General features: G+C 34.1%; 4 protein-coding genes across 5 annotated transcripts in view; 1 reads left to right on the forward strand and 3 right to left on the reverse strand.

Annotated features, from left to right (window-relative positions):
* The window catches only part of LOC120637828 (AP-3 complex subunit mu-1), a 26,221-nt gene continuing 8,729 nt past the window's right edge, over positions 1 to 17,492 (reverse strand). Inside the window, exons 1-10 of one of the 2 annotated variants that reach the window (XM_039909855.1) lie at positions 7,947 to 8,170; positions 7,764 to 7,851; positions 7,044 to 7,187; positions 6,253 to 6,312; positions 5,822 to 5,943; positions 5,075 to 5,234; positions 4,044 to 4,157; positions 3,053 to 3,242; positions 888 to 1,039; positions 1 to 506 (exon numbers count right to left, since the gene is read on the reverse strand). In XM_039909855.1, coding sequence (XP_039765789.1) covers positions 321 to 506; positions 888 to 1,039; positions 3,053 to 3,242; positions 4,044 to 4,157; positions 5,075 to 5,234; positions 5,822 to 5,943; positions 6,253 to 6,312; positions 7,044 to 7,187; positions 7,764 to 7,851; positions 7,947 to 7,981 — 1,251 coding nt within the window. In that variant the 5' untranslated portion in view covers positions 7,982 to 8,170 and the 3' untranslated portion in view covers positions 1 to 320. Of the gene's footprint in view, positions 507 to 887; positions 1,040 to 3,052; positions 3,243 to 4,043; positions 4,158 to 5,074; positions 5,235 to 5,821; positions 5,944 to 6,252; positions 6,313 to 7,043; positions 7,188 to 7,763; positions 7,852 to 7,946; positions 8,171 to 17,492 lie in introns of those variants that run through there. The other variant, XM_039909856.1, reaches the window with a different exon arrangement.
* LOC120637829 (40S ribosomal protein S5) lies at positions 9,905 to 10,840 on the reverse strand. Its single transcript, XM_039909857.1, has 2 exons — positions 10,724 to 10,840; positions 9,905 to 10,614 (listed from the first exon to the last, which is right to left on the reverse strand). Exon 2 carries the CDS (start codon positions 10,602 to 10,604, stop codon positions 9,948 to 9,950), a length of 657 nt encoding a protein of 218 aa, XP_039765791.1. The 5' UTR covers positions 10,605 to 10,614; positions 10,724 to 10,840; the 3' UTR covers positions 9,905 to 9,947.
* Positions 12,741 to 17,031, reverse strand: LOC120637826 (NADPH:adrenodoxin oxidoreductase, mitochondrial). The gene is made up of 4 exons (XM_039909853.1): positions 16,590 to 17,031; positions 14,659 to 14,815; positions 14,373 to 14,492; positions 12,741 to 13,950 (listed from the first exon to the last, which is right to left on the reverse strand). The coding sequence occupies exons 1-4, from the start codon at positions 16,805 to 16,807 to the stop codon at positions 12,991 to 12,993; spliced, it is 1,455 nt and encodes a 484-aa protein (XP_039765787.1). The 5' UTR covers positions 16,808 to 17,031; the 3' UTR covers positions 12,741 to 12,990.
* The window catches only part of LOC120637825 (mitochondrial-processing peptidase subunit alpha), a 20,589-nt gene continuing 20,390 nt past the window's right edge, over positions 17,294 to 17,492 (forward strand). Inside the window, exon 1 of the mRNA XM_039909852.1 lies at positions 17,294 to 17,352. Within this exon, the coding sequence (XP_039765786.1) occupies positions 17,294 to 17,352 (59 nt within the window). The remainder of the gene's footprint in view (positions 17,353 to 17,492) is intronic.

The following is a 17,492-nucleotide window of genomic DNA, read 5'->3' on the forward strand; positions in this document are numbered from 1 at the left end:
TATGAGACTTAAATTAAAAATTTAATGATGTAAGTTTATTATTTAAATAAAATAAAGCAAAATCTAGCCCGGCGAAGCGGGCTGGGTACGCTAGTATTTAATAAAGTAACTTTTTTGAATTCTTTATTTCTTGAAATGTTTGCCTTGATGTTCATGTTTATTAAAAAATAATTTAAAAGGATATAAAAATAATTTCGGAACTGCTCCCTAGAGAGGGCGGAGTCTCACAAATGTGACCAGCTGTGACAAAGACGGGGGAGGATTCAAAATTCGTGTGACGCAATTTATGGATGGCCCCTTGTTAGAGAAAATACAAAATATTACATTCTAACATGGAACTTTCCCGCTTTCGTGACGTATTTAACGCCCTTAAAGGGTTTATACTTAGCGCCGTACATGTCGAGCCGGCTTACTCGCAGCCCACTGACGGCTAGCTGAGGGATGGTGAAGTGCACGTTAATGCTTGGGTTCGCTCCGGTGGTATCTGCACCAGACGCTACCGATACCTAGAACAAGTTATACAATAAAAAATCGCGTATGAAAACAAACTTCTGAAGCACCCCTTGTGGGTTATGAACCACAACAGCACTGTCATTGGCATTCATAATGTCCTCCAATATGTGATATAAGTTATTTTTACCTATATTTTTTTAATTAAGAATTATTTTCTACGTTTACTTATTCGATCGCGTGGAAGTTAACTACTATGTATATGGTATCGTAAAATATCGTAAAAGTTTCGTAGTTCCAAGTATTGTAACTAGATGGCGCTCTGTCGATACCATAAAGATCTTAGTTAACTTTTGATAGATCGAATAAGGAACTCGGTAGTCTTGTTTTACTATTGTCTCCTATTGTCATTCGTATGCATTCATAATAGAACTTACACTTCCTCTGATGTTTGGCAGCTTGGGTAACTCGATCCGGCCGACGTCCCATAGCAACACCTTGCTGACCGGGTCGTATGAATACTTGCCCTGGTTCGCCGTTAGTGAGCAATTCAGAACGCACTTTGGCATGCAGATCTCTAGTGCTACATCTGTGAAAAAATGTATCCTTCTTTAGAGCGTGACTTGACAGGATCCAATTCAAGTTCATTCCAATTCAGTTCCAGTTTCTATTACAGGATTTATTAGTGGACGAAAAATTATTTAATAGTAGCAATGAATACAGTGTTTTACTCAGTATTTGGCATATTTTAATTACCGAGTTATTATGAGTTTTAAAAGCAGAGTTATTTGGTTAAGCACGAACCAGATAGAATGGTACTTGCACTCGCACTAGCGACCTTTATACGAGACGTACTAAACTTGTATAAAGGACACTTTCTTCTTGTATACGAGACGTACTGAAATTGCATAGAAGACACTTGTGCGTTTTATTCACGACACGTACTGATCTTTTATAAACTACGCTTGCAATATGTATACGACACGTATTAAACTTGCATAAAAGACACTTTCGACCTATATGCCAGACCTACTAAAGTTACACAAACGATCCTTACGACCTGCATACGAGACGTACTCCATAAAAGACACATCTTTTATGGAGTACGTCTCGTATGCAGGTCATATTATTACTATACAATTGATGAATTTTTTAATGACAAGGTTGCTTGGAAGCATCCGGCTCCGCTTTCAGCTCTCACAAGATAGAAAAATGAATGTTAAAATGCAAAATGTAAATTGTTGATGTTGGAAAAGAGCAACTGCTGAGTTTCTTGCCGGCTTCTTCTCGGTAGAATCTGCCTTCCGAACCGGTGGTAGAATCACTACTAACAGACAGACTTGACGTTGCAAAAGTGCTTATATTAGGCCTACTTGAAATAAATGAATTTTGAATTTTGAATTTTGGAGTAGCATATACTTACGATGTGTATATGAGACGTAAAAAACTGTCATAAAAGACACTTGCTACCTGTATACAAGACGTACTAAAATTGTATAAAAGACACTTGCTTCTTGTACACGAGACGTACTAAACTTGCATAAAAGACACTTGCATTCTTTATACGACACGTACTAAACTTGCACAGTATACACTTGCTACCTGTATACGAGACGTACTGAACTTGCATAAACTACGCTTGCGATATGAATACAACACGTACTAAACTCATATAAAAGACACTTTCGGCCTATATGCCAAAAGTACAAAACCTTCATAAACGACACTTGCTTTTTGTATATGAGACGTACGAAACTTGCATAAAAGACACTATCTACCTGTATACAAGACGTACTAAACTTGCATAAAATACACTTTCGTCCTGCATACGACACGTACTAAATTTGAATAAAACACACTTGCTTTCTGTATACGAAACGTACTAAACTTGCATAAACTACACTTGCGGTATGTATACGACACGTACCCTACTTGAATAAAACACACTTACTTTCTGTATAGGAAACGAACTAAACTTGCATAAAAGACACTTGCTTCTTGCAAAGGAAACGTACTAAACTTGCATAAAATACACTTTCGTCCTTTATGCCAGACGTACTAAACTTTCATAAAAGACACTTTCTTCTTGTATACGAGACGTAATAAACTTGCACAAAACACACTTAAAGCGGAAGCAGAGTGACCGCTCGCTCCGCAGCCCGGGTTACAATGATTGTATAAACCAGTTCTTGCTTCTCTAAGATCTGAAAACCTTAACCGAGTAACTCGGCCGAGTACACGGTTTGGCGACAATGAAACCGAGGAAACTCGGTATTCAGTTACTAGGTGAAACATGTGATCGGTACATGTAACTAAAAAAGTGGAGTTTTGATGGTGTGTTCAGACTATGCTAGTTACATATTTTCTGATATATATTTTCCACCTTATCAAATTGTCCACAAATCCGTTTATCCACTAGTACATATGTAGCTGTTTTGTTGGAACAATATTTATTTATTTTGTTTATTCTCTTTATCTATACACACTAAAGAAAATTTAAGAAAAATAGAAACACAAAAATGGAAGTAGAATACAAAGGCGTCCTTCTTGCTTAGCTACTTGAAAATAAAGAAATTACAGAAATGAATTACAAAAAAATTACTTTCTAAAACTCGTCCCATAGTTTGCTTCGGTCCTACAGTCAGATCTAGTCTTCCCTGGTCTCCGTTCGACCTCAGTGTAAGGTTGTGTCTTACATACATTGGAATGGCCACCACACTCTGTGACCCGATATGGTATGACATCAATCGGAAGCTACCGTCCGGTGGTATAAAAGATAATATTCGTTCAGACTGAAAAAAAAAATATTATTAACTGCAATTTGGATAGATGATTGAAAATAACTTCACTTAAGAGAAATGTACTCTTTCTTACGATACGATATTTGCTTAGAAGCTAGTTAGCAGGCTAAATCGAAGAAATACCAAATCCAATTTGATTGGTCAATGTAAAATAACTGTTTTCCCAATCATAACGTTCACCGCGGAGATGGAAAAATGAAAAGAAGAATAGAGGATGGAAGGCGGGGAATGGTAAAAATATATAGTAAAATGTATAGGGTAAAAATATGGTGGTAAAGAGGGTGACCGATAAGAACTCTGTAATTGTATTTGTTAAGTTGTAATTAATAAACAATGTATTTGATTTATTAAACGTATAAAGTAATTTTAAACACTAACATGAGATTAATTTTAAAGTTGAAGTGAAACCAAAGCCTAGTGATATTGAGATATTTATACCCACTGTTAAAGGTCTAATATCTACACAATATGTTACTAGTGTCACGTTTGTTTGTTGTTTCTATGGTTTAAAAATAAAAAGTTAGTCAGTGCCACTCGTCAATGCATTAGGTTGTTTTATTATACCCAGCACTCTGATTCTGATATTTAGCCTAATTAGCGTATTGATCGTTATACTTATACATAATCATTCTTATACATAATTAACAAATTGACCAATTCCACGAAAACTACTTGAAAGATCGCCAAGCTTGCAGAAAGGTCATAAAGGTATTAAGTAGAGTATTACTATTTACCTATTCATTAAACCTACCCCGTTATTGTGTTACCTATACAAAAAAAAAAAACACTTACCTCCCAACGCTTAAATCGAACACAGGGATGAAATGAAACATCATCAAAGAGTCGGGGATTGATAAAAGTAAGCGTCAAATCTGGCATCCCACTCAGTTTAATGCAGCAATCAATCTTTAAAAAAAAAATACTTTCATTACTCAAACAATATTTAAGAGTAATAAATATTTATTCTACTCTAAGGAAACTTAGCTTGTTAATTTGTTTAACCGATAAACTAAATCTTTAACTCGCATCGTAGTCATCACTCATATGAAAACAGAAATTTAAAGTGAACTCAGTCGCAAGCAGTCACTAGTGATTTTGCGGAAAATAAAAGAGGTTATAGCGGTCTCCCTTCCGAGGATACCGATTTCGTACCCCAGTACCTATAACTATACGGAGTTCCATACGTTTGAAGAAACTAAATATGCTTTACTAATATGGTCACCATAATGTTATCAAACAACATGGAAGACTACCAATCTGCACTTGTCTAGCACAGAGGACTATGGCAAAAACCCTTCTCACAATGAGCGACCTGTGATAATCATTATCGACGATTGTTGATAATGATTTCTGGTCCTATTATAAAATAATAATAGGAATATATTATCCTGCTAAGAGCAGCAATACGTTTGTTGTAATCGTGTTTCTATCAGCATGCACTATATTTGTCAGTTATTATATTAAAAGAGTGCACACAACCGCGGAATTTATGGTAGGCAGGTTGTAGAATCTAACTTCCGAATTGGTAATGGTAGTTTAGTAGAGATACAAAAAAAACCGACAAGCTTGAAGATCTCTAAGTTATATTAAGCCTACTTGAAATAATACTTATTAGGTTATTTATGGAAAAGAGCAACTGCTGAGTTTCTTGCCGGCTTCTTCTCGGTAGAATCTGCCTTCCGAAACCGGTGGTAGAGTCACTACAAACAGACAGACTTGACGTTTCAAAAGTGCTCATATTAGGCCTACTTGAAATAAATGAATTTTGAATTTGGATTTTTTTTTAGTTTCTTAAAATAAGAGAAATAATTAACAAAACTCACATATCCCTGGATTTCAGCAGAAACAGTTGCGCCGCTTTTGTCTATAATAGCGTCGACTTCTTCAATAACATCGAAATATGCTTCGTTATTTGCATATTTAACACCAGACCGCCGCCATGGGACATTTGACAGTTGACCAGAAGGTAATATCGACGAAACACTAAAAAATAAATAGGTATATATATAAATAAAATAGGTTCTCTTCTTACCACATGACCAATAGGTGTGAAGTCTCATGTGTCACTTAATAAATTTATAAAAAATACTAGTTGTTGCCCGCGACTTCGTCTGCTTTTGATTTTGTTTTTTGATGTGGCATTAAATGGCCCTTTGTATCCTACTTTTTAAGTTTATTTTTGTTGTGTCCATTGTTTTTTTTTTTTTTACTATTTGTAGTTTACAAATAAAGTGTATAAATAAAAAATAAATAAATAAAAAAATAAATTCAGTTGTAGATCTAAAAAAAATTAAGTATTCAGTGTCGCTAAGCCTTAAATGATCGTCAAACACTCATCTCCTCTCCCAAATGAACCAAGCTTAATGTCAGGATAAAAAGTATCCTATATTACTTCTTACACTTCCAAGAATATGTGTACAAAGTTTCATGAGGATCGGTTAAGTAGCTTTTGCGTGAAAGCGTAACAAACAAACTTACATTGACATTTATAATATTAGTAGGGATTATAGTTGCATTGCAGCATAGCTCACTCAAAATTTGTGAGCCTTGAAATTAATTTGAATACATACTTTGATTTTCCAGTCACTGTATTGGCAATCGTCCTCAATATGTTGGGAGGTTTGATTAATTCTTTCAATATATTGCTTTCCGTTGCCAGAGGGAAGCCATTGTCTAACATTTCATCTAACAACTGAAATTATTGCATTCATCTATTAGAAACTATAGGCTTCATTATTAATAAGGCTGGCCACACATACTAAATTATTTAAACTAAAAAAACTGGAGCTTCATATCAATTGATCCAAGCAGCACTTTCAGATACAGACAATTTCTTAGCTGTGCCTAGAATGAGGCACTTTTGAGCTAGATTTATTAAAACTTAGTAAATTCTACTCAAGCAATATAAGCCAAAGTGTGGCCAGCCTAAAAAATGTAAGAATACATTCATGTATTTCAACATAAATTTTTGAGTACTAGAGATAAGATTTTTGATACCCACCTCATAAACAACTACATAATTTTCCTTTATAATGGTTTCAGTACAGTCTGAAAAATAATCCTGAAAAAATTTAAATAATTGTAGTTAAAAAACTCTATTCTTGAGCAATAGGACATTATTTAGATTCAATTTCTTATATTAAATCACAATGGAATAATATATGGCATTAACATGACTAAGACATTTTTAAATGCTAAGAACTTTCTAATATCAAGAACCACATAATTCATAATTCCATCACCTGCAAAAATGATGTCTGAAGTTAAATAACATAGTTATAAACAATAAAAATATCTGCAACAATACTGGCAACATGAACCGCAACCAACTTTAACCAAAGAGTAAAAGATCACTTCAAATTCTAACAGGGAAAATTTACATAAACATTTGTTGAGTCAAAATCTTCCGAGATTTCCAAAATCATTGGACAGGCTGCTGCCAATTTTGGTAGTACATTGGCACTAATAATGTCCAATAGACTTGTACGTCACTTATGGTTCTTTAAATATGGACAAAATTTCAGCTGTCATTTGTACATATCCCAATTTTTTTATATTATCATTTCTATCAGCCGATAGCAGATAAATAATACAAAACTGTGGACTGCTATAATTGGCAGCCATTCCATTGAGTTAGTTAAAATTAGAAGTCAGTTCATAGGTTGGACAATCTGCTGACCTGCTGCCTGAGTGGCAAAACTTGATGTTTCCAAAGTGCTTAAAACTAGGCCCTCTCGTAAATAAATGAATTTTGATTTTGTAGTTTTTGAAAATATTTAGCTCAAGATTTACCTGGAATGTATCAACCACTCTGTGCAAGAACTCTATCACAAATAATGGGGCCACTTCTTGCTTACTGACTGCTACAAGAGCTACCCCACCTCTCTGTATAGAAATCAAATAGTGATGAGGTGCAGCCAGCACTGGAGGAACATCCTAAAAGAAAATAATATAATTATTCTAATATAATATTTACTCAGTTTTTGTATGTTGACCATCCCCTTTAATTACAGTAATAACTATTAGCACAGAAGTAAGTAATTTTCTGTCTGTTCTTTGCTGAATTTCTAACCCTATCTCTGAAAGATTAGCTCATTATGTGAAACAATATTATCTGTGTACAAGAGAAAATACAAAAAGCAAGTCTTTTTAAGACCATAATATATAAAATATTACTAATACTCCACACTACTGTTTGTGTTCTTGCTATTGTAGCTTGAGCTAAGTAAGGAAAAGTCTCTTCAAATGGTTATACAAGTAATATAAAATGCAACCAAATCATCACCACACAGTATTTTCCACTATACTGCCACTGCAAAATTACTGTGTCTCCAAGCCACAGTACAAAGGGCCATATAGAAAGTAAGAAGTATTTTACTATCCCAACACAAACATATACAGAAGTTCGCTAGGTATTGCCATAGGCATGCAAATGGTACAAATATATGAATGCCACTTAAACAAACTAGGCAAAAGTTGGTGTGCAGGTTGAATAATATTTTCTATACTTACATATGGAGATGCTCTCTGGGCTTCTAAATAATAGTCACATACTGATCGAGGTATAACACTCCTCCAGTGTTTCTCAAGAAACACATCACTGTAAAATTTAAAAAGAAAATATCAAATTAGTAAAAAATTGAAGTTTCTCCTTTGCTATATATATATATATATATAAGAAGTAGACTTACTTACCCGGAAGGATTTATAATAAATAAACTGTGTATCATTTTGCACTGCAACTTCTGATACAAAACTTCAAATTAAAATACAACGATTTCGAGAAGCTATAACTGTAGGTATTGGCATGAAATTAAGAAACAGCTACATGTAGTGCATTATCATTTTTATATAAGAACTATCCTTATTTAACTATAAATCATTAATTTATGGAAGAAAATTTGTTAAATATATTAAGATGATATTTGCCAACAAAATCAAAGCTGTTGCCCAAGATCTGTCAGTTGTTTTTTTTTTTATCAAAGTTACGGCCATAGATACAAGTCTTTTTAGTTCTTTAACTTACAACAGACTTAATTAATTATCATTTTCCTTTGGTTAAGATTATTCAAAGAAGCTATAAAATAACGAAATTAAACCACAGCATTAGAAATAAAATCAAATATAATTTTAAATAATTTTGATGGCCGATTGGCGCAGTGGGCAGCGACTTTGCTTTCTGAGTCCAGGCCGTGGGTTCGATTCCCACAACTGGAAAATGTTTATGTGATGATAAATTCTGCCTGAGTTGAGTTGGTTTTAAATTCAGTATTAATTCAATAACCTACGTGTTTAATTTGACAAATAATCATGTAAAACTAATCCTATAAAAATTGAAACAGCCGAATGAACATTGTTAGAGTGGGTATTATTATTTATTTGACGATTCTTTTTGAATATATTATATTTCTCGACATTCCTGGTGCAATAGTGAACTCTGTGGCTTTAAGTGGGAGGTCCCGTGCTCGATCCTGCCCAGACCAATTTGGGAACTTATAACTTCTGAATATTCTGTGGTCGAGTCTGATGGGTCGGCTTCGGCTTGTTACCACCGTACCGACAACATCGTGCCGCTGAGCGATTTAACGTTCCGGTACGATGTCGCGTAGAAACCGATTAGTGATATAAATAAATAAATCCATAGTAGACCACCAGTTGAGATTGCAGTCAAGGGGTAACTTGTAGTGGAATAAAAAAATTCAAAACAAGAAAACTCAAATATAATATATATAAATCCGATTTTGATAAAATTTTGTTCAGAAATCTATGAAAGTAAATACCATTGGATCCCTGAGAATAAATTTAAACTTTATTAAGATTTTCAGATAACCACACACAATTTTCCCACACCCATGGATATGTGGATTGATGTCTTTAGGTCTACAGCCTTTACCCCTTCTCATTGTGGGTCATGTATTGGGCAAGTAGTGGATATGAAACACATTTTTAGAATTCTCACTTAGTTAGGCAGTGACCCTTTTTGTTTACTAGCCAAATTAATTCAAAAATATATTTTCTCCATTTTCATGATTAAAGAAATTTTTCCATCACCTCCGTAGGAACAGCATGGTGCTTTTCTAAAACCTCTTGGCTCTTGTTATCCAAGGATGCTTGAGCCTGTTGTGTGACTGACTGGGTTGGTGATGATGGTATATAGGCCTTTAACACAATGGTAGCTGTAGCACTATCATACATACAAACCCAATTAAGAAGTAATTATTAATGCATTTGATAAAAATTACATATCTGTAAATTAGTGCACCAATTAATTGAAATTGTGAGGATGTTTATTATTGAATCTACACAGTTGAAACCCTCTATTCCCATTTTATACTAGTAGAACCATTATTTAAACCTCAATCTTGATTTATAACAAAGTCATTAAATCTCAGATAAAATTTTAATACTTCCATTATAGCGAGAGTATTTTAAGAAATATAATAATATTTCTGAATTACCATCCCAAATTAATAAACAATGTGTTTCTCAGCATAAATGTTTTGAATAAAAGACTGAAATAATATAATAAATACTAATGAAGTTAATTAATTATAAATTGAGTCAATATGCTAATTTTCAGGGTGTGTTCTTATCAGAAATTGCCAAGGATTTGCCTTATCATAAAAGTACAGAATAATAAATAAAACACAGAACTTTTCTTACATTTTTATTTTGTCCTTACATGTATAAAACCTTTTAACGGTTGGATTTAGCCACACGTTCCAGCTCGTCCTTCTTCTTAATAGCGTAAGAGTTAGATGAACCCTTAGCAGCATTAATAAGTTCGTCAGCAACACACTCGGCAATTGTCTTAATGTTCCTGAAGGCAGCTTCACGTGCACCAGTGCACAATAGCCAAATAGCTTGATTCACTCTGCGGAGGGGTGACACATCCACAGCCTGACGACGCACTGTTCCTGCACGACCAATCCTAGTAGAGTCTTCACGAGGTCCAGAGTTAATGATGGCTGTCACAAGAACCTGCAGTGGGTTTTCACCAGTTAGAAGGTGGATGATCTCAAAAGCGTGCTTGACAATGCGAACGGCCATCAGTTTCTTGCCGTTGTTTCTTCCGTGCATCATCAGTGAGTTAGTCAGACGCTCAACGATAGGGCACTGCGCTTTACGGAAACGTTTGTGGGCATACCTACCTGCAGAGTGGGGCAGGTATTTGGCATACTTCTCCTTCACAGAAATATAATCTTGAAGAGACATATCGGACACCTGAACATCATAACAGCTCCACCTTCCGAATAATTTGATTTCTGGAATGTCAGCTTGCGGCAGTGGCACGGATTCTACAGCCATGCTGCCGGGATCAGCGCCATCATCATTCCAATTTTCTTCAGCCATTATGGTTCACCTAAAAAATAAATATTACTTACATTAGCACTAGTCACCAATTAAACCATAGGATTTAGTACCTATTTATAGTAAGATAAACACTCGAATTAAATCATAAAGTTTCTAACCTAGGCACGTTAACCTCGTGTTGTCAAAAGAACACAAGAAAAAGGAAGTTGGCATCGCCTAATATTTTGAAGTTGGCATTATAAGAATGTTGCTAGTTGAAATGGAGTTTTCTACCATTTGTATGTATTGCTTAATGTTTTGTTGTTGCGGTTGCGAACGGTCAATTTACAAGCGAATATTTTTTAATGAAATAGTGGCAAGCTACTAAAATTAAGACTTTTTTCTAGATAAGACACACGGATACAATTCGAAGCTTACGAAATAAATACTATCAAAATATCTCTTATTGCCACTGACCACCCTGACTAGGTTTAATATGTTTTCTTTATAATAGGCGGCTCTGAGTTCTAGTAGTAAACCGGGAAAACCTCAGCGGAAAACGAATTTAATTCACAAATTTATTAATAATAGGGTAGTGAAAGAGGATACAAACACTAGTTCTTAATTGAAGGATTTATTCAGAAAATATTGATTATGTTTTGTCTAATTTAGGATGATAATTTTGACAGCAAATAGTAGGGATGAGATTTTGTATAATCCATAATGAACCTATTCGATTATCAATACAATATTCTTTTTACAAAACTTGGAATCGATAGTTGCATGGTAAGATTATAATTTATGATAAAAAACATTTATTTTTCGCTTACCATCATCTTATTCCTGAAAGCTTCATGAGAGCTGGTATATCTGTGGTGGTCGATCTTAATTAAATTATTTCAATCTACGGATTAAAAATTCTACACGACTGGAAATATTCATTTACAATTATTTATAATTATTTTAAAGCAGAATATTTTGATTCATATGTAACAGTATATTTATACAAAAAAATTGCAAGTAACTTTTTTATTTGTATTATTATTTATATTAGTTAAATAATAAAATAGTTAAATATATGATAGCCTAGTGGGTATGGCTTCGGCCTTCCTTTCGTGAAGACAGAGTTCGAGCCCCGGCACGCACCACTGACTTTTTGAAGTTACATACGTTTTTAATAAAAGAAATTTAAATATCACTTGCTGTAAACGGTGAAGTAAAACATCGTGAGAAAACCTGCATGCCTGAGAGTTCTTCATAATATTATAAAGGGCGTGTGAAGTCTACCAATCCGCACTTGGTCAGCGTGGTAGACTACGGCCTAAACCCTTCTAATTCTCTAAGGAGACGTGGGCTCTGTAGTGGGTCGGTAATCGGTTGACGATGTAATAAAATAATGTTATTTGAATATTCGTTTATTTACACAACCGATTTTCGATAGATTTCGTTATGCGTGGCATACACTAAATTGGCGGTACCCATCAATGAAGTACGACATTGTGTATTATATTTAAATTTTACCCGAAAAAAATTAAACTTGACCCCCCCAAATTAGACAAAGCATAGCCTAGAATTGCAGCTGAGTCCACATATTATTAGGGTCAAAACTTTAGAAAAAAAAAATAGGTTTTTATTTTATTTATCTTTCGACCATGTTGCATGCGCGGCACAGAAAAAAGGAATTTGTGAAAAATTTATAGCGACCGATGATATTCCCTTACATGGGATTTAAACCCTACGAATTTAGGTTGAGGCGTCCCACAGCGTCGCAGCTCTTAAAAGCCGAATTATCATAGCCTGATTATGATTATTTCCAGAAAAAGTCCTTACAATATTTTTGTCTACTTTTTCAAAAATAAAAATCAAAATCATAATTATTCAAAGCGGCCCGAAATTATATACTTGGCGCGGTCCATCCCAGTGACTCCCGTGCCTCGGAAAGGACACAAGCAGTTGGTCCTGGCTAATACCAGCGAGCACATGGTAATACATATAACTAAAGGCTGGCTTACACGTACTTGGTCTTTTTAGATATCAGCTGGTTAGTGGATTTGTCAATGTTTAAATTAAATTTAACATTCCATATCCAAATGAAAATTAAAATAACCCTGAAGGGGGAAATATACAGATAGAATAGGCTATTTCAACATTGTTTTATTAATAAAATAATAATCTTAAACCTCTCCAACATTTTATAAAAGTAAAAATAGTAAAAAAAATATCCATTCTTGCTAATACTAATTTAAATTTTTTTTTTTTAAATAAAATTTCTTAATATAATAGCTTATACATGAATGCGAGTCTCATTGCTGCCAACTACATCTGTGAATGGGCAGCTTGTTTTAGTCACGTTGGGATGCAACTGAGCATCCCATGAAAAATATTTTTATTTACATGTTAATAAAGAGCTTTACAGATTATGATTTTGGTTTCGATTTACTATTCATTATGCCATGGCTATTTGTATCATCTTTTCAATAGAGGTAATTTTCTCTCTAGGTTTGCCATTCTTTTTACCTTGCTCAATCTCAAATTTATCAATTTTCGTCCAGCCCTGCCAATCTACAACTGGATTATTATTTTTTAATATATTTTTGCTTATTTCTTCGAAACCACCTCTGGAATAGTCGTGGTTATTTTTTTGTAAATCTTCACATATTACTTTAGCTACTTGGAAAGCATTACCCATGGTGTGCAATATCACGCCCACAGGACCGGTGCCTAGCCACCCAGCAACATAGAGCTTTGCTAAATCTTCACTCTCACTTTCTATAACACGTCCTTTATCATTTATAACTAAACCATTTGAAAAATTTAAGCCTTTATCAACCTGCACGCTTTTATATCCAATGCTACGAAATGCAAGGCTGCATTTTAAAATTTCTATATCACCTGTAGGCACACATTTGAGTTCTTCCATTTTATCACCAATTAATTTATTACATGCGAGTTCTATGCCACACAAATGCTTTTGATCATCAACTAAAAATTTATGGGGGCTCCTAAAGAAAATAGGCTTAAAAAACTTGTGAACATTTTCAGCTGGTTGTTCTTTTAAACTGTCACTCAACGATTTTAACATAAGCTCAGTCAATCTCTTTCTAGGTCTTGCTAAATTACTGACAACATCAGCTACACCAACAAAATCATCCTCTCTCCAAATAGTATTACAATTTTTTATTTTTATCTGTTCTCTCAGCTCTTTGATTGTAAATGCTACATTTAACGGTCCTCTTCTTCCAACAAGATACAATTCCCTTATTTTTGACTCAGCTAGTTTTTGTAATGCATGTTCTGTTATATCTGTTTTTTTCAATTCATCTATGGGTGACAATAGTATTCTAGCTACATCCAAAGCAACATTTCCTTGGCCTAGAATTGCAGCTATGGATCCAGATAAATCCACCTGAAATATACCATTATTTTTCGAAGTATTAATCAAAGATGTATTATACAAAGGTTGGTTTTAGTCATGGACAATGGACCATTTAGGCAGCACCTGCTTAAAAAACCTGCAATAAAGCTTGGTAATGTTTTTCTTTTTTCTGGTTTGCTCTACAAATAGGTACTACAAATACTACATATATTCAGGCCAAATTTTTCTATAACCAAAATAAATTATAACCTACATTACTCATGGAGGACTTGGTTTTCTATAGATAACTTTGTAACTTATAGAAATGGTTTAATATTTTTTGACTTTATCTATTACACATACACTAAGAAACATTCAAGCAAAAAATCTTCTCTTAAGTCATTAAGATCATTATTATGGCTAAATAGACATAAAAATGTTTTTTTTTGTACTTTTTTAAAATCATTTAATACCTGTAGATCTCTATCCCTAGGATGACCATTATACCACCCTACAAAATTTCTAGCTGCTATAACATTTTCCGCATCTTCATTTTCTATGTTTAGTGTTTTATCTTCTTCTGCACCATAGGTCTGAAATAAGTTAGTCAGTAAATCCATCAACTTTATACTTATTCATAGTTTTATGCAATAATTTTTAGAAATTAAGATATTTGTGTGTTGGTGCTTAAATGAATGGATTCAAATTAAGAAACAATTTTTTTATTTGATAACATATTCCAAATGGAACCATACATACCAATAAAACAGCATTGTAATGTTGCCTTAGCTGATTCAAGCTTAAATCTCTGCCTAGTGTTATGTTGCCATAAAAATTTATGTTTTGTTGTTGGGCTAGTTTTGTAAATTGATTAATCACATTTTTAACTTCAGGATGATCTGGAGCAACACCATATCTATAAAATTAATAGTTCTTCATTAAAAACTCAAACAGTAAAGGTTAACAGTATGGCAATGGTAAAAACTTATAGTTAACAGTCTAATTGCAACAAGACAGTTGTTTGTTTTGGTTCAAGATATCAATGCAAGCAATGCTGATCCACATGTGTGAGAATACAACTTTGGTGGTTTGAATTAAGTTTAAGCTCTCATAACTTAATTTAATAACAGTTGCAGTATCTATATTTTGAAGTTATCATTTACAGTGACAGTCAAGCTGTACTAAAGGACCTTGGTAGGAAGGAAACCACTTCTTCCCTGGTGAAAGAATGTAAAAACACATTAAATTCACTAGCTGAGTTTACAAAAGTGTCGATTGCCTGGGTTCCTGGCCATAAAGGAAATGGGGGCAACGAAAAAGCAGATGAGCTAGCAAGAATGGGCGCAAGCATCCAATTTTACGGGCCTGAGCCTTGTTTACCCATTCCATAAAACATCACAAAAAGAGTGATAGAAGGCATCACGGAAAGAGAATCGAATGCAAGATGGAAAAATTCAACACAATACAGGCAATCGAAATTGTTTCTGAAGTCATTCGACAAGAAGAAGACAAAACAACTAATGTCACGGAGCAGAACCAATATAGCACTGGTAGCAGGCATAACCACAGGACATTGCCTGTTAAATAGACACCTAACTGTAATGAGAATTGCAGAAGATCCATCCTGTCCAGAGTGTGGCGAGATGAAAACCAGTTTTCATTTCATAGCTGAGTGCCCCATGTACGCGATGGTAAGATGGGAACTACAAGGTAAGGACAGTTTTAGTGTAGAAGACCTAGCAAACCTCTCTATAGGGGATATCCTGAGGTTCACAAAAGAGACTGGTAGGTTTCAGGGGGGGATGCTGCCGGGACACCAGTAAACCTGTGTCTCAACATGGGGAATAGGGTGGAATAGTCCTTACAGAGGAATGACACACACCGTCTGGCAATGGCAGGTGTCCCCTCTATAAATAATAATAAAAATCTATAGATTAGTGTGACAGTGACAGTGATCAATAATATGTGATAAGGCTACCTTTTGTATGCTACATTTTTAAGTTTTTGCTTTTTTTTGGATGTCCTTAAGTTAACATTTGCATAAATGAATACAGTATGATCACCTAGCAGGCTAAAGCAGAATTTATCTAATATTTGTGAATTTATTTATTTATAGTGTTAGGTCCTACAACCTCCATTGGAAAAGTGGTTGGTCTAGGCTACATATTCCTGTCGCCCATGTGTGAAAAACTGTTGGCATGGCTCAGCCACCAGGCAACTGGTTGGTTGATATGAGCCTGACATAACCAATCACTGTGGCATTGTGATATCCATGAGGAATTCCCCGCAAAAAAAAACTCCATATTACTCTTGCTTATTAGAGAGGAGAATTTGCTGCTGAATTTGTGTGACAATAATAAAATAAGTCTAATGATGATGATTTTTGAGACAAATATGCAAATTTCATGTAAAAATACTGTACTGTTAAAATCATTAGGGTTCATCAGCTACATACAATCAGAAAAAAGTCTGCTTGTAGTTGTTAGGGACTCTTAAACTGGTTCAGAAGATAGATTCCACTACATATAACTAGTATAAGAGTTATGATGTACTATGCAGTGTGCAGTGCACAATCACAAGCAATTGAATGTTTATGTAGTAATATTAGTCAATAAATACTTTTTTTATTAAATCTTGGTGTAATATTGTATATAACAAAAAGCTAATTTACCCATAGAACGCTATAATACCTTACTAATCCAAATGGAACAGGAAGTTTTTCTATTATATCAATTATAACAGAGTCAAGTTTTTTGTTCAGATGCGTAGCTGCATAGAAGCCGGCCGGGCCTGCACCCACAACACAGACTCGTGGCACGTTTTTAGAAGATGAAAACAAACGCCTGATCATTTTAAATGTATCCAGAGTTACGGTTTTCCGAGTGAAATTTAACTTAAACAAGTGCATGACATCGATGGCGAATATTGTCGGTGAAAATCTAATTAAAATCCAAAAACTTTTTTATGTATAAAGTCGGCTAAATAGTATCACTTTACACATCTTTATCTCTTTAATATCTCTTTATCATCTATTGAATTACAAATTAGAATCTTAAGAAACATTTCATTCGGTTTGAAATGTCAAAATCAACAACGAAACAAACTCAAAAGACGACCAACTTGAAAACTTATTGACTGTTCATCTGTGTGTGCTACGCGCAGAGGAAGGTGCAACGGCTGTAAGTTTAGGTCTTAAGGTTTTGTCAGTTGTCATCCTCCTTGGAGTAATATTGTTCTGTGGTTGTCATTTGTCAAACTAACCATAAATGTCAAAACTAAAAAACCGACCGTATTTGTTAATTTTGCTGAAATATCTAAATATTTTTTAAAACAAAACTGTTATTAAGGTTGTGAAATTTATACAACAGTTAAATAAAACTGCATTTAATTTAAAATGTCTCATGTGTCAGATATGAAAGTTTTATTTTCTAGGTTGTGTTCTATAAAAAATGGGTAAGTTCTTTGAATATTCTGATAAACCACGATTACGTTAAATTTACGTTAATTTTATGTTCTTATGGGAATTTTAGTACAATAAAAAACTATAGCTTTCCTATTGTACCTATTTATATATATTCACAATAACAAGGCAT

Source organism: Pararge aegeria, chromosome 4, assembly GCF_905163445.1.
Source record: "Pararge aegeria chromosome 4, ilParAegt1.1, whole genome shotgun sequence".
Classification (NCBI taxonomy): domain Eukaryota; kingdom Metazoa; phylum Arthropoda; class Insecta; order Lepidoptera; family Nymphalidae; genus Pararge; species Pararge aegeria.

Coding starts and splice junctions, on each gene's coding strand:
- LOC120637826 (XM_039909853.1), bottom strand. CDS start 16,807: ATGCACTTGTTTAAGTTAAATTTCACTCGGAAAACCGTAACTCTGGAT. Junction 14,493..14,658: donor ATTACAATGCTGTTTTATTG/GTATGTATGGTT, acceptor AACTTATTTCAG/ACCTATGGTGCAGAAGAAGA. Junction 13,951..14,372: donor CTAGGGATAGAGATCTACAG/GTATTAAATGAT, acceptor GGTATATTTCAG/GTGGATTTATCTGGATCCAT.
- LOC120637829 (XM_039909857.1), bottom strand. CDS start 10,604: ATGGCTGAAGAAAATTGGAATGATGATGGCGCTGATCCCGGCAGCATG.